Source organism: Enhydra lutris, unplaced genomic scaffold (assembly GCF_002288905.1).
Source record: "Enhydra lutris kenyoni isolate GAN:26980312 unplaced genomic scaffold, ASM228890v2 scaffoldscaffold7, whole genome shotgun sequence".
NCBI classification, from domain to species: domain Eukaryota; kingdom Metazoa; phylum Chordata; class Mammalia; order Carnivora; family Mustelidae; genus Enhydra; species Enhydra lutris.
Genome location: NW_019154091.1, coordinates 21816859 through 21832632, shown reverse-complemented (window position 1 = coordinate 21832632; position 15774 = coordinate 21816859). Strand labels below are relative to the sequence as shown.

Below are 15774 nucleotides of genomic sequence, written 5' to 3'. Positions count from 1 at the left end.
TCAATGGCGTACCACCTGTTAATTTCTAGCCATGGGTGTCAGCTCTTTGAGGAGCTGGCTGGAGGCCCCATGTTTCCTCATTGTCCATGGACTAACAGTTACCCAGGACATATTCTTCTTCTGGTAGGTAAGCAGAAGTGCAAGAGAACAATCCAAAACTCTGAACCACATTTAAAAGTGTTGCTTAAGTTGTGTCTGCTTGCATTACTTTGGCGAGAGAAAGTCATATGAGCAATTTAACATCAATAGGGAAGGGGCATATACTTTTTCTACTTCAGAGGGAGGTATTGCAAAAGCACAATAAAAAAGGGAAGACATGCAATTCTATAACAAGGAGAATATGAATAAGGAACTGGGAACTATAATCTAACCTATCCAACAATGTTCCTACCTGCTATCATCCACATACTGCCATAGAATTCTTAGATGAAAGTCTTCATCCCTAAGACCCTTGGTGCCAAAACTGTCTCCTAAATTTCCAATCTTGCCACAACTTCCCTGTCATTCAAATCACCCTGACTCCCATCAATGGAGTACTGTGATAGAAGTCTAACTCACAGGTTCTCCTGAATCTGGATCTGGCTCTTGGACAGCAGAAGAGTGAGCAAGACTTAGTACAAAGCTTGGTAGTAGTGAAACTATTTCACAATGCCTCATTTATCTTTCTTTTGGGGTTCTTACTCACAACTTTCATATCCTGTCTTACTAATACCTTTCAAGAAGGTTTTTATGTGGGAAAATTTATACATATATGTATATATATACCTCACAGTTCTCCAGTTTTTCTTAGGTCTAAGTAAATTATTTGGGGACCTGGTATAGTAAATGCCATATGATTTATTTATCTGCAGTCAGCAAGCTGAAGAACGTGTAGTATGGCTCTTTTTAAAATTTATTTTAATATATATATATATATATATATATATATATTTCTTTTCAGCATAATAGAATTCATTGTTTTTTGCACCACATCCAGTGCTCCATGCAATACTTGCCCTCCTTTAATAACCACCACCTGGCTCCCCCAACCTCCCACCCCCCGCCCCTTCAAAACCCTCAGATTGTTTTTCAGAGTCCATAGTCTCTCATGGTTCACCTCCCTTTCCAATTTCCCTCACCTCCCTTCTCCTCTCCATCTCCCCTTGTCCTCCATGTTATTTGTTATGCTCCACAAATAAGTGAAACCATATGATAATTGACTCTTTCTGCTTGACTTATTTCACTCAGCATCATCTCTTCCAGTCCCATCCATGTTGCTACAAAAGTTGGGTATTCATCCTTTCTGATGGAGGCATAATACTCCATAGTGTATATGGACCACATCTTCCTTATCCATTTATCCGTTGAAGGGCATCTTGGTTCTTTCCACAGTTTGGCGACCGTGGCCATTGCTGCTATAAACATTGGGGTACAGATGGCCCTTCTTTTCACTACATCTGTATCGTTGGGGTAAATACCTAGTAGTGCAATTGCAGGGTCATAGGGAAGCTCTATTTTTAATTTCTTGAGGAATTTCCACACTGTTCTCCAAAGTGGCTGCACCAACTTGCATTCCCACCAACAGTGTAAGAGGGTTCCTCTTTCTCCACATCCTCTCCAACACACATTGTTTCCTGTCTTGCTAATATTGGCCATTCTAACTGGTGTAAGGTGGTATCTCAATGTGGTTTTAATTCGAATCTCCCTGATGGCTAGTGATGCTGAACTTTTTTTCATGTGTCTGATAGCTATTTGTATGTCTTCATTGGAGAAGTGTCTGTTCATATCTTCTGCCCATTTTTTGATATGATTATCTGTTTTGTGTGTGTTGAGGTGTAGAATGGTTCTTGTCTGAATCTGAATCTGAAGACAGGAGAAAACCAAAGTTCCAGCTCAAAGACAGTCAGACAGAGGCAGGGAATTCTTCTTTACCCACATTTTTTGTTCTATTCAGTCCTTCAGTGAATTGGTGAGACCTACCAACATTGGGAAGGACAATGTCTACCAATTCAAATGTTTACTTCATTCAGAAACACCATCACTAACACATTCAGAATAATATTTAACCAAATATCTGGGCACCTTGTGGTCCTGTCAAGTTAACACATAAAATCAACCATCACAGTCATCCTCCTTTTCCTCAGTCCCTCTGCATCAGTCATGGATATCAGGGAATGAAATTGTAACCAAAGTAACTCAGTCAAAAAAAAAGTTATTGGATAGATGTGGTCATAGAAACCAGAATTTGAGGGTCCCCTGGGTGCCTCAGTGGGTTAAGCCTCTGCCTTCGGCTCAGGTCATGGTCTCAGGGTCCTGGGATGGAGTCCTGTATCAGGTTCTCTGCTCAGCAGGGAGCCTGCTTCCCCCTCTCTCTCTGCCTGCCTTTCTGCCTATTTATGATCTCTCTCTCTCTGTCAAATAAGTAAATAAACAAATAAATAAATAAGAAACCAGAATGTGATGAAGCATCTTCCCTATCACGTTATTTCTTTACTTCCCTCTAAACATCTGCTCCACTTTTCCTACTGCTCTTTCCTACTTCCTCTCTCCTACTTCTACTTCTCTTCTCAAAGCTTTGTTTGCTTATTTAATAGTATGCACATGACTGAAAAAGAGCTGCCTTCTAATTCTGTATGACCACAAAGCTCCATGACCTACAACCTTAGGACTACGTGGGACTTTTATGTCTGTGATTTATATTTCAATACCTGAGAAAGAGAATTGAGTGCGTTAGGTTCCTATTGTTGCTTTAACAAATTGCCACGAATTTGTGGCTTAAAACAGAAATTTATTTAATTCTGGAGATCAGAAGCCTGAAGTGAGTTTCACTGGGTTAAAGTCAAGATATCGGCAGGATTGAATTTTTTCTGGAGGCTCTAGAATGGAAAATCCATTCCATTGCATCTTTGACCTTCTGGAAACTCCCTGAAATCCTTATCTGTGGCTGTTTCTTCAATCTTTGAATCTCTCATTCTGATCCTTCAGACTCTCTCTTTCACTGATAAGGATTCTTGTGATTACATTGAACCCATGAGGATTTAAGTTAAAAGAATCATTAACTTAATTATCTCTATAAGTCTCTTTGCCATATAACAAAATTTGCTGGTTCTCGGAATTAAGACATGGATGTCTTTGGGGAGCCATTATCCCACCTATCATGGTGAGAATCAAGGTGTATTGCCTTTGGGAGGAATTTTGTTTTTTGTTTTTCTGCATAAGGAGTGTGGTAAGAATAGGCAAATTATATAACATACCTACTTTATTTTCCCAAGCAAGGAGCTGTTCATGAGAGGGTAGTGAGGCTGGCTTCCAACCTCCACTTAATTTTTCTACTCTCAACATCTTTCCCTCCAATGGGATCTGTCAGTGCTCCCATATTTGTAATTCACTTGCATTCCTTTCTCCTACTACAATGAACTAGTTTGGTATTTAATTTCCCCAAAGTGAGATTCTCTATTACAGCACAGGTGTCTAATCCACTTAGACTCATGGATCAGAAAACTTACGGGATGTAGTAGAGGTGGGTTTGGAAATCCATTCTTCTAATGCACTCCCTAGGTGATTTTTACACCTACCAAAGTTTGAGAATCATCACTGTATGCTAAGGTAAAGTTGATAAACTTACCTTGTTAGCAGAGAAGGCTAAAGAAAACCTTCCAAAATAATGTGTTTGTTTTTACTGCAGCTTTTGGAAGAATATGGTAACAATTTTGCACGTAACTCAGTAAGACTCTAATTCAGGTTAGGAGCCAGGGAGGAAGGCATGTCATGATAAAGGACATTTCTTTTTGAGATTTTCCAAACCTTATGTGGTTCTCAAATCACAGTCAAGGTTTTGGTTTCTTCTAAGTTATGTTTTCATACTGATCTCTGCTCTGCTGAAAACCACAGTGATGCTATATGTTTCCAAAGGCAGTTTTCCTGTACCAACCTTGTCAATTTAGGGAAGGTGGAAGATGATAAGTTGATATTTGACTTTCCAGTGGCTGTTGCAGTGGCTGTTGTCACAAATCAGGTTGTCAGGTGTTTAAGTTGAAATGTTGATGCAATATGAAGTCATTCAACCATGACATTTAGATATGTGAGAGGTTTTCTTTTATGTTTTAAATAATTTGATCCAAGTATGACATGTTTTGATATGCTTTCTTTATAAATTTGTATTTGTTTGTTTGGAATAACTTGGTTAAAATTAGCAGAGTTAAATTAGATAAGTATTTGCCTATGAATCATAGATGGCTGCATATTACATGTTTGTAATTCACCTGGAAAAGTAAGTTGCAAATATATAAATTAGAAACTTAGAAAATGAGATCATTGATAGTTGGTAATTCTGTTTTTGGCAATATGGCAGATTAAATGATTTAAATATTTGCCAGCTATGAAATACTTAAATATGCTAAATTAAATAATAGAAACATCCATTTAAGTGGTTGGACGAGTTCAGATGAATGTAAGGGATATCACCAGAGGCCAAAATCAAAATAGAAACTAGACTCTGGCCTTCCATTACTTTGGGTTTGGGATTTGAATTTTTATTTTGTGGTCTGGGAATCCTCAAACTGAGATTAACTGAAATTTCTCAAAGCAACTGAGAGAAGCAGTCTTTTCTAGTAGGGCATATTCTCAGCCCTGAAGTAGAGGATTCCCACAGAAAACAACCTACAGACATGGACCCAAAATTCAAAATCACAAAACCATTAGGTATTCACCCTGAGTATGAGAAGAAAACACAGCAAACAACAGGTCGATATCCCTCCTCCTCCTGAGAAATTCAAATAACATTATCCCTCAGCAACTTTAAAATAAGAACAACTAAAATGATTGAAGATACAAAATGAAATTGAAAATATGGGAGACAAATTTAATTTATATTACTATATATAGAGTGTGTTATATATTACACTATGTAATATAAATCCATAGTGTGTAATAGTTTAGAGAATGAAGAGAACTGTAGGAAATACTGACATTATATCTTAAAATTATCTTAAAATGTTGACAAGAAAATGCTAGTTGTAGGAACATTACTTCTTTCAAGATATCAGTTAGGATTGCAAATCACTGACACCATAGCAACTTGAAAAACGAATGTCCCTATGAGATACAATACATTAACTTTGGGGAGTGGGCTTTAGATTGAAATCATGGCCAATACAGATATCCCTTGTGATGCATAATCATGTCTTTTATCCAGAAAAGCTAAGAAAATGCCATTTGTAAATTAAATGATATGAAACATCCCAGAAACTGCCAAGCAATACACCTCCTGAAAGCATAAATAGAATACTGCAGAACTGTCTCATAATAAGGCAATTAAATTCAGAGTGGTTAGAATCATGTCAAAGATACAGGATTCTTTCTGTTTGTTCAATGATAACAAATTCGGGATAACATCACTGGACCTGAAAGTGAGAAATAATTGCATTTCATGAGTAGAATGTGATATGATGGGAATCGAATGTTATCTCCTTTAGATTTGATCTCAATGAATAAAAAATGAGTGTTATATAAATCACCAAAAACATTCATTTTGCCCAAAGATAATGAACTTCATTAAAAATACACCCTCCCTTTTTTATTGTTATTATTATTGATGTAGAAGGCCAATGTTTTCCCATATTTGCCAGTTGTTTTTAATGTGGCGTGTTGAGTCCAATAGGCTGTCAGTTGTCAACTTTCTAAAGATCATATTCCATGTGGGAAAATGAGCAGTGCTCTTGTAGCAGAAAGAGAACTGTTTATTCCATGCATATGTATCGCCTCAGACTTCTTATGAACATAATATCTCTTCACAAGCGGATAGCTGACTCACTTTTTGCCAAAGTTCTTTTGTCACGGTAGAATGAAATATAAAAGCTGTCAACTAAATTTTGACATTAATAACTACATGTAGCAATAGTCATAAATTCCTTTGTTGTGGCTCTGGGTCTAATCTTTTATCTAAACTCTCAGTTCTATTGTAGCTATTCATGGAAGTCTATTTTGCCTGTTTTCATGCAACCTACCATTTAGTGTAATGAGTTCATAATGTAGTTAGTTGAAAAAGACCTTGGGATTTGTCATTGTTTTCTTTGCTGCTGTTCATTCTCCTTTACTAATCTCCTACTGACTGTAAGCCTGGAAGGAGGAACAAGAGAAAAAAAGCATACACGAAACCTCTCTCTATAGAACAATGGTCACCCTGAAAATTTCTGTTGTGATTTCTATTATTTCCTTCTGCAGAAAAAACAATTTATAGTTTTTAAAGGCATATAGTTCAAAACAGAAAAACCGTAATAAAAATGCCAGATGATATAGCCTTGGAATTTCCAACTTAAACCAGTGAAAATGGCTGTGATGATTCTGAATCAAGAGTTTAAAGATACTATATGAATTTTGAGATGAGAAGTTCAGAGATGTCACATTTGAACTAAGTACATCAAATATCAAAGTTCACATTAGAAATAAATACTTTTTACATGCCTTTATATTTCTGTTTACTAACCTTTTCTCATCAAGTTCTGGTAATGTTCAGAAAGAACTATGAGTATTATAGAAATGTTTTCATTTTTTGAATCATGAAATTTAAGTTTGGTTTCTATTTGGGATTTTCCCACATGTGTGTCACTTGTGAAAAATTTCAATTTCAAAGAAAAAAGACAAGCAGTTAAATAGACTGGGGGAAAAATCCTAAAATCTGATATATGGTTTTATTTTCTTTATTTTAGACTTTTTTAATTTAATTCTTTATTTTAGACTGACTTATACAGGAAATAAGGAAGCCAAGAAAAACTACTGTAAATTAAAGAGGGGACTGAATATGTATATTTGTTAGGTTTAATTTCTACCCTTTCCAGAGAGTCAATAAACATTCTGCATAAACAAAATTGCTCTCTTAATTTAAAAATTTCTCTGGAGGAAAAAAGTAAGAATTTCTTTGGAGGAAAATTATTATTCTCTAAATAAATTTCAAGCTTAACTTTTTAATTTACTCTGTATTCCCATCTTAAGTATCTAGAATATTTTATAGTTTCTATTGTGGTTGAGTAGACACATATTTTTGGACAAATATTTAAGGTATAACCATAAATAACTCAGCCCATCTGTTTAGAATTATATTAATTCACTGTCTAATTAGTTTAAGAGTAATCATGAATAAACTTTCAATAAATACTTATTAAACATATACTATACTTCATTTATTAAAATTTTAAAATGAGTTGTGCAAGTGTAAGTAATGTGTCTGTATAGATAGGTGTGTAGACTTATAATTTCAATGAATTATAATGTGTTTTCATGCTAAAAATGTGAACTTATAGGCAAACATCTTCTCTTGGCTCATGGAATTAGCAATCATGTAGGCAATAGAAATGAATTAAGTTCATTTAGAATAAGAGTGAAAGGTCATTGAATTTGGGACTTCGACAAGGAACCGTCTATATAATAGATAACTAGGCATGCAATATAATAGGATATCAAGGACACTTCACAGAAGAATGAAAATTCATTGCTAAAGAGGTGTCTAAGTACAACAAGATGTTAAGAACTAACTGCTGTGCTTTTCTGTCTCAAAAGGTAATTCCTGTGTACTCAGACATTCTGTACTAGTATGCCCCATCCTGTGAACGAGTGTGGTAATAGTGCAGGTAATGGATGAAATCCACTATAGGGTATGTACTCCCCTTATATAAGTATGGCTTTAATCGTTTATGGGGCTCAGATCATCTCTGTAAGGTTCATTATGAAATATTAGCAGTGTTCTGTGATTCCCAGCAGGGCAGTCAGCCAGTCGCTTCCAGAGCAGAATGTGCTTCCTACTGGAGTAAGAAGTCCTCCTTTGCTGTCTAATTAGGTATGCATCACAGAAGATGGAAAAAATGGGGTGTGAAGGGAGGGTTTTCAGGGCTGCATGAGTTACTTTAATTTCTTTGTAAAATCAGCTATTAGAATATCGTCTTCTTGTGTTATTTTCTACTTGTGTTGCAGAATGTTTCACAGGAAGATGTGTGGGCCCAGGAATATGTCAACTTAAACTACACTGTAATGGGACTTGCGTTGAAACTATACACACATAATCCTAGTTTACTTTTAATTTCTAAAGAAAAAGGAATGGGAACATCTGGACATTCTAAAAATGATTGACAGGATTTTATTTCACCGTTTTTCAAAAAACAGGTAATTATTTTATAAATAAAACACAGATAATATACCAACAATTAGCAATAATGGTTCTCTTCTGTGACATTAGGAGATAACAACAGGTTTTTTGTATTTTGGATGCTGCTGTCTCTAGACGTTGTAAAGGGCTAGTATAGACTAAAAAGGTGTGTGATGTGCAGGAGTGGGGTAGGGTGTAACTGATCCGGGCTTAGGTAGGCAGCTGCCATGCATCACTAATGAGACACTCAGCCAAAGGCTTGCGGGCAACCTGTAAAGCTTCAGATGCTGTATGTAGTTAGAAAGACTGGAATTTCTTTTCGAATTGCTTTACTACGAAGCTATATTTATAAGAATTTAAGCCCTCTACACATACACGTACTCCTAAGATGCCATCATAGTAAAGACCAACAATCTGGTTGCATTTCAGGGAGAAAGGCTCCACTGAAATGAACATTGTGAGGAAACTCAATTTAATGATACCTCGGAGTGTATTCTTGCTTCATATACTGTTTTCATTACAAGGTAAGAACCTATATGAAATTCTAACCTTATTTATTTATTTATTTATTTTAAAAGATTTTATTGTATTTTAGTCTCTCTTGCAACTGATAAGAAGAGCACTTTGGAGTCATTAGAAGGGATATATACTAAATGACACATGGATCACCTTTTTGAAAATTCGTAGTAAGGTAGATGATTTGGGACTTTGGTTTTCATTTTTTGAGTCTTCAAATCTTAAAATTCGGATTTTATCATGCTAGGCAACTATACTGGAAGAAACTCTGATTCTAATTTTTTCTTTTCTAAAAGATGATTTATAGTAGTTTTCTGTATAATTTAAACATTTGAATTTTATAATAAATTAAGAGAAATTGAGTACTTAAACTTTCTTCATGCATGAACTGAAAGGAGAATGGTAAAAACTTGCTTGTAAGAAGGGCTTTATTTTTTTAGGGCTAAGAATTGTTTTCAGTTATTTTTGACGGCAATTTTATTTTTAAATTAATGTTTATAAAATATTCTCATGGGGAAAGCATTTATTTACATTCACTTGTTAGTTTTTAATCCCTGAAAAGAGCTGTATATTTTGGAGCTTATAGGGGAAGTGGGAGAAATTACTGAAATGGAAGACTAGTGAGGTCATGGACACCATCTTCCAGTCCTTGTAGTGACTGAAATTCCAAGGAGAAAATGTCATAGAGCATTGAGAACTGGAGGGGAGTTTCAAGATGCACTTGTCCACCACCATCATTTTTTTGATGTGTTTGCTAGCTTGCTTAACCTTGGCATTTACTAAATGGTAGGACTGAGACTAAAACTTGGATCTCTGACTCCAATTTTAGTGCTCCTTCCACTGTATTATGTCTCTGTGGATCTAGGTACCCTGTTCCTTCTATCCAGATCAACAGTCCCTCTAATGTCTCACAGGGAATTGGCTGCTCAAAATCCACTAGGAAATGCAAACTAACTCATAGCAGAATTCAGTCTATATTTTAGAATCTAGGTTAAAATGATCTGTTTAATAACCAGAGCATGAGACCAAGATATTTGAATAATTTTTTCCCCATTCTTATCTCTACATATTTATCTCTGGCAGGATATATTTGTGGATCATCCATCTTGACGAAAGTATCAAAGTAAGTGTTTCTTGTTCTTTCTGTCCTCTAAAACATAAGGTTAATGGGAATGAACATAGCTCAGCAGATAAATGTATCTGCTTTTGAAAAAAAATAGATATTTTACAAAGTAAAGGCATGAGATGTGTTCTTTAAAAGCAGTTCCAAAAATTAAAAATTATCAGCCATTCATTTCCCTATTTATGAAGAAAAAAATCTTTCTTTTTAGTTTAATTTCAAAATGAGTTCTTGGTGGTGTCCAATGACTATAGATACTAAGGAGATGTTAATTTCACTTCAGTGATTTATAAAGATGTTATGTTGGGTAATCTCCCCTTTTATATTGTTATTATTAATATACATTGTTTATTATAAATGTGCTATATCTAAACATAAAGCAATTTTTGATGATAAAACAATAAAATTGTTTTAGCACTAAATAATGAAAATCATTTTTGGACTGATCTGCTTAATGAAAAGCAGAATTCCACTCATCATTTGATTTTGATAGATCACAATTTGATGTGCTTATTCACATTAACGTTAATCTGTGCTTTATGACATGGAAAGGGAGAGAAGTATTATGTTTGGAAAAAGTTTATGTGCTCCTGGCAAATACGTACCTCAGCAGTTTTATGAAGTCATGTGGAGAAAATACCGTGTGTGTCAGTGCTACAATATTACAAGATTTTGTTTATTTCTTTGTCTTGAAGTTCCTTCCTAAAATTCAGTGTACATCAGAGATTGGAGAGATCTGGGGACACTCTTGAATTTTGTAAAATGAGACAGCACCACCACCCAAACGTAACCCCTCCAAGAGGGGAGGGGGACCTTTTAAATGTTAAACCAAGAAAGACCTCTTTGATAAAGTGATGGAAATCAGGAGGAAAACATCAGCTCTCTCCTGGGAAAGACTTGTTCAGGTTGCCTAGGGGCCTTTGACTATACAAGTTCTTTTTGTTTTCTTCCAGAAACGGGTTTAATGAAAATCGACAGAAAAGAGCTCTTTTAGCAGCACAGGTAGGTTATGCCTCTGATGGAGAGAGGCAGAGAAATAATCCATTCTGCTTTGGGACTCTGCTGTCACTTCAACAATGAGGCCTTTGTGAAGGGGAATAAATGCTAAAAACAAGACAGGAAGGAGAAGAGGCAGAGTAACTTCTCCACTGCTTCTCTGCAACCCTCAAATCCATGCTCCGTTCACATTGACTTGTTCTCTCGAGTGTTTTTTTGCTGTTCACCTCCGTTACCTACCGATAGGTTCACAGTGTGTGTGGGAGATTCAGTCTCATCGACTTGCCAGAAATTTTTAATTGTTTTAAAAATTAAGCGCAATATCAGAGCAATGACAGTCGAACAAACACAAGTAAAAAGGGGCAGAGAAAGGTATATATGGTGCAAAAGGGTGTCGAAGGTGGCCTGGTGTCCTGACAGACAGCTCTGTTAGTGTCTGACAAATCTCAATGAGAGACACTTTGGGGGAGGCAATCTTTATTTTTGGAGAGATGTGTAGCCCTGAATCCAAGAAGGCCCTTTTGGCCAGGTCCCCTTCCATAAGGGATGTTGGATAACATAATTGCAATATTTCCAAACTCTGATTAGAATGTTCAAAGAGGTGGTTTAAAAAATATATTTCTCTGTAAAAAACAGTTAGGAAAATAGAGAATCCTAACTTAAAGACGCGTGTGGGCAAGTAATGTGATTTGGGTATTTATATAACAAATGGCTTATGTATTTAAGGAGGTCTTTGTCAAATCCTGAACTGCAATCCATTCTGCTAGTACTTTCTGGTAAAAGCCTGAATTTTTATATTTTTGGTGTTAATTAAAGAGAAATGAAGATGGATTTGACAGTTTAGAGGACAGAACTAATTTATTCTTATCACAATAGAGTTTTTTTTTTTTTTTTTACTTGGAAGGGCAAAAGCCTGGAATGGAAACACTTTTTAAAAATTTTCCTTAAAAAGTATTTTGTGTACGTAAGTACTTAGGTATCATGTGAAGTGGTTAAAATGGCTTTTCTCTGAGAAATTTAACTACATGTTTGTCAGTTGACCATGTTATCCACAAGAAGACATCAGCATGACTCAGTAGAAAATCCAATTTTGAAGAAACTGCATTTTGGCGAGCCCACCAGTGTCAAAATCTGTGAAATATACCCCAAAGTTGTCACATAAAGTGACCTCTGGATGGGGTTATACTCTTGTCCATTTAGATATTTCTAGAATTTGTCTCATTTACCCCAACAGAGGTACCTTTGGTTAGTAGGTGAGGAACACACTTACCTTGTCCTGAGTTCCCTTTTAGAGAGAATGAAGAACAGGCCACCTACACCGGCTCCTCAATGTCCTGCAGCTAGAGAACATGCACCAACATTATGTAATATCTGAACAAGCTTTAAAAGAAGAAACACTGAAGAAGAAAAGCAGTGAGGTCATAATCTCACACTGCACTGTTTAGGATTGAAATCTCATCTGTCATAAGGCCATTCTTGTCCACTGATTCATGACTCCTACTCTAGGAAGACGGAGCATTGGTGGAGAGATATCTGCGCAAGTAAGGATTCAGATATGCTGTCAATGAGATGCACAATGAGCCAAGAAAGGGGAGACACAGACCCCTGCCTGTGGTGTATTTCTGTGCCACACAAATTTTTCTCTAGGTTTCTCATCTAGAGACGGTTTCTCTGTGCTTCTCACCGTCCTGTGGAGATGTTATCAGCAAGGAGGAAGAATGGGCTGACACCTTTTTATCGATTATGTGAATGTAGGCACCCACTGCCTGGAATTCTTTTGGATTTGTGTTACATTTCAAAATTTGTCTCCTAAAAGCAGGTGCTCAGGCAGACTAAGGTGCAGCTAATTTATTTGGTGGGGGATAGAAAAGTGAGACCAGGAGGGGAGCAAATCTTATAGAGTATGTTAAGGAGGGGCTCAGTCTTGGTGGGGAGGTCCCCTGAGGAGCTGTGTAGAATGAGTTGTGGAATTGTTTCTCCAAGGGATGGGGCAAGTTGCCCGTACTTATCTGATTCCTGTCTCTCCTTAGTTGAGGTGTGGCCTTTGGGAGACCTTCTATCCCCAGGGAGGTGTTTTCTGTGGTCTCTCCTACTTGGATTTTGCCCTGAGGCAGAAACAGAAAGAAACCAGTGCTTGAAGCTGAAGGGTCTTGATGTGCACAGAAACCCAGATGCAGGTGGGCTGAGAGGATGCAGAGGGAGATTCAACAGAATCTTTTATAGTCACGGTTCTGAACAGGCTTGGCAGGCAGATCATTTCTATTTGAATAATGCCTAAATTCAACTCAGTTGGTATTTGTTGACGACATTCAAGAGACGGCACTAGAGACATAAAATGAATAACGGTGCTTATTGCCTAGATACTCAATGCCTCGTGTAGGTAGGCGAGTAAAGAAACTATTTCTGTGCAGCTTGTTCATTGTATCTAAGATGCCATTAATTGCCATTATTTATATGACTCAACAACAAAAGTGTTCCCAATTATAAATGTAAGATGCCATTATGAGTTCAGGTTAGTTAAAAAAATAAAAGCTATGTATGGGTCTTGTGTTAGTATTGGTGAAATGTGGAATGATGCACAAAACATGTGGTCATTAGGTTGCCAAGGTAACTAGGATGCTTCTGTGGCCAGAAGGCTGGTATGTTGAGCAGTTGTCCTTTCCATGGAGGTGTAGCCTGAGTTGGGTCAAAAAATTATATTTCTAGCCTTGGTCTATTCTTGTCTGAAGTATTCAGTTTTTGCCTAATAATTAAATTAGGTAACATTTACAACCCTTGTTGTGTGCCCAGCTCTACTATTGGGGCTTTACTCCCTCCATTTCATTGAATACAATTCTGCTCTTATTCCATTTTATAGATTGGCAACTGAGGCTACATAGGTTAAACAATTTATTCAAGGTTATAAGCCTGTATGAGGCAGAGTTGAAGCCACTGTACACTTTTAGTGAGCATCGCAGATAATTCACTGGAGCTGAGGTCAGATTTTGGTGCCCAGGATTATTGGTGGCTGTGCTAGAGGTAGGCAGTTGGAAACAAGATGGCTACAGGCAGGATAATATTTGCTGTCTTGGGGAATCAAAGTCAGAGACTGTTGTGAGTTTAACTTAATTTGAAGACAGAGGCAAAAGCAGAAAGGAGGGATTGAGCAGTGAGGATGAAACCTGGGAGAAATAAGAACAGGAAACAGTGAACTTGGAGGCATAGTATCAAGCAAGGAGTTTAGAAAGGAGTGTCGAAGTTGAGAGAGAGTGTGGAAGTCCTCTTCTCGGACTTGGAGCAGGTTTGGCTATTGAAAGAAAAAGTACTTTGCTGGACAATACTAAAATAAAACTCTGTGTGTGGAAAGGAGACCGGGATTTGTTGAGGTAGGACTTTGGACCTGAAGTCACATTCCCTATCACCGCTCTTTTCTTGTCTTCACCCTTTCCAGTTTTTCTGACAACATCTGGTACTCAATTTGACAATTACGTGGCAGGCTTTGGGAGTGTATGTTCTTCTGATGAACATAGAAATCCTATTTGAAAGGACATTGCTTTAGACCGTACACTAAATTATCACTGAGTTTGAATAAAAATCCTTAATTAATTAGTTTCAGTAATCCACAGTTATTTGCTAGTAAGCTCTATTGACTTCCAGAAATCTTAAGGTTTGTTGGGACTGCTTAGATTAATATAAATATCCTTATTGCTAATTCTCTCTATGTGAGGCACTACACCAGAATTTTTACATACATTATTTGAATTTATTGTCATAACTGCACAATTAAGTAGGTACCCATCATTCCCGTTTTACAGACAATGAGAGAAGGCACTAAGAGTTTAGAAAACTTCTTTTTGTTTAAGAGTTTAGGGAACTTGTCTAAGAATATGGACTGGAAGACTCAGGACTCTCAACCAGGTTTCTCCGATTCCATAATTCATACTCTTAACCATTACCCTAAAGTGGTGGGGAATCTATAAAAAGATACATTTGAATGTTCTACAGACTTTAAAGTGTCAGTTCTTTGGAGACTGAGGGGGGACACTCTCCCTGTAGCAGCAGAAGCTTCTGTGGATGGTGTCCTCACAGATGGCTCTGCAGGCAGTGTGGACGTCCCTGTCTGTTGGTTCATCAGCCCTATGTGTTTTCTCCAGCCCCATCTGTGCTTGGAAATATCATAGAAGAGCTTCTTCTGTAGGCAAAGCAGTCAGTTAATGCAAAGATTAGACTCCACCCAGGTTCTTTTTCAAGGAGGACAGGGAGGCAAGAGAAGAAAGAGCTCAGAGAGGACAGAGACTCGTCAAAGTCAGGTAAGAGGCAAAACCAAACCTTGGGGTCATGTCCTCTAACCACAAAGGGTTCTTCTGGGAGCGTCCTTGGTTGCCTCCAGAAGCCAACAAAATAGAGTCAACAATTCATAATTTCTGTATCTGTAGCTATTTCCCAGACTTCCTGATTTGCTTATTGGGCTTGAATTAAATAATTTAACTGTCTTGAATTCTTATTTCTGTTTTTCAAAGTTGGAAGCAACGTCTTCAAGATATTTCTTCCATGAAGCTATTAATTGGGGTGAGAGCAAAATAAAAGGTCGGTGTCACACCTTTGTTTTTGTATTTGCTTTCTTGAAAGTCCCCTTTGAGGGATATATTGAATTAACTATTGCCATTTAATGCAAGGAGGAAACTGAGCCAGGATGGTAATAATGGGAACAGTTAAGTTCACTTCATGTAGAAATTTGAATTACATTTGGAAATAAGCAGGATTAAACAATTAGAGTAGGCTGATAAATCCGTGATCAGGAAGTATCTATGTATCAAACAATTTTTTTCCGCATCATTTCCTGGCTCCTTGTTTCCTTGGCCTCCTTACTTTTGCTTACCCATTTCCCATTTTCATTAAGCAGAATGCTGATGAGAACTTGAACTTTAATTCAATTTTTTCATTTTACTCAAAATATAGCAATTCCTGGCTAGTTTTGGTTTGATAGTTGTTTTCAGGAGAAAAAAACAGGGCTTGTAGATAAATTTTTGAAGGAGATATATGTGTT

General features: G+C 36.9%; 1 protein-coding gene across 1 annotated transcript in view; it reads left to right on the top strand.

Moving 5' to 3' along the window:
* Positions 1-8591: 8591 nt before the first annotated feature.
* LOC111142236 (otogelin like) overlaps positions 8592-15774 on the top strand; it is a 129080-nt gene continuing 121897 nt past the window's right edge. The window contains exons 1-4 of the mRNA XM_022495278.1: positions 8592-8640; positions 9716-9755; positions 10706-10754; positions 15248-15314. Of these exons, the coding sequence (XP_022350986.1) occupies positions 8592-8640; positions 9716-9755; positions 10706-10754; positions 15248-15314 (205 nt within the window). The remainder of the gene's footprint in view (positions 8641-9715; positions 9756-10705; positions 10755-15247; positions 15315-15774) is intronic.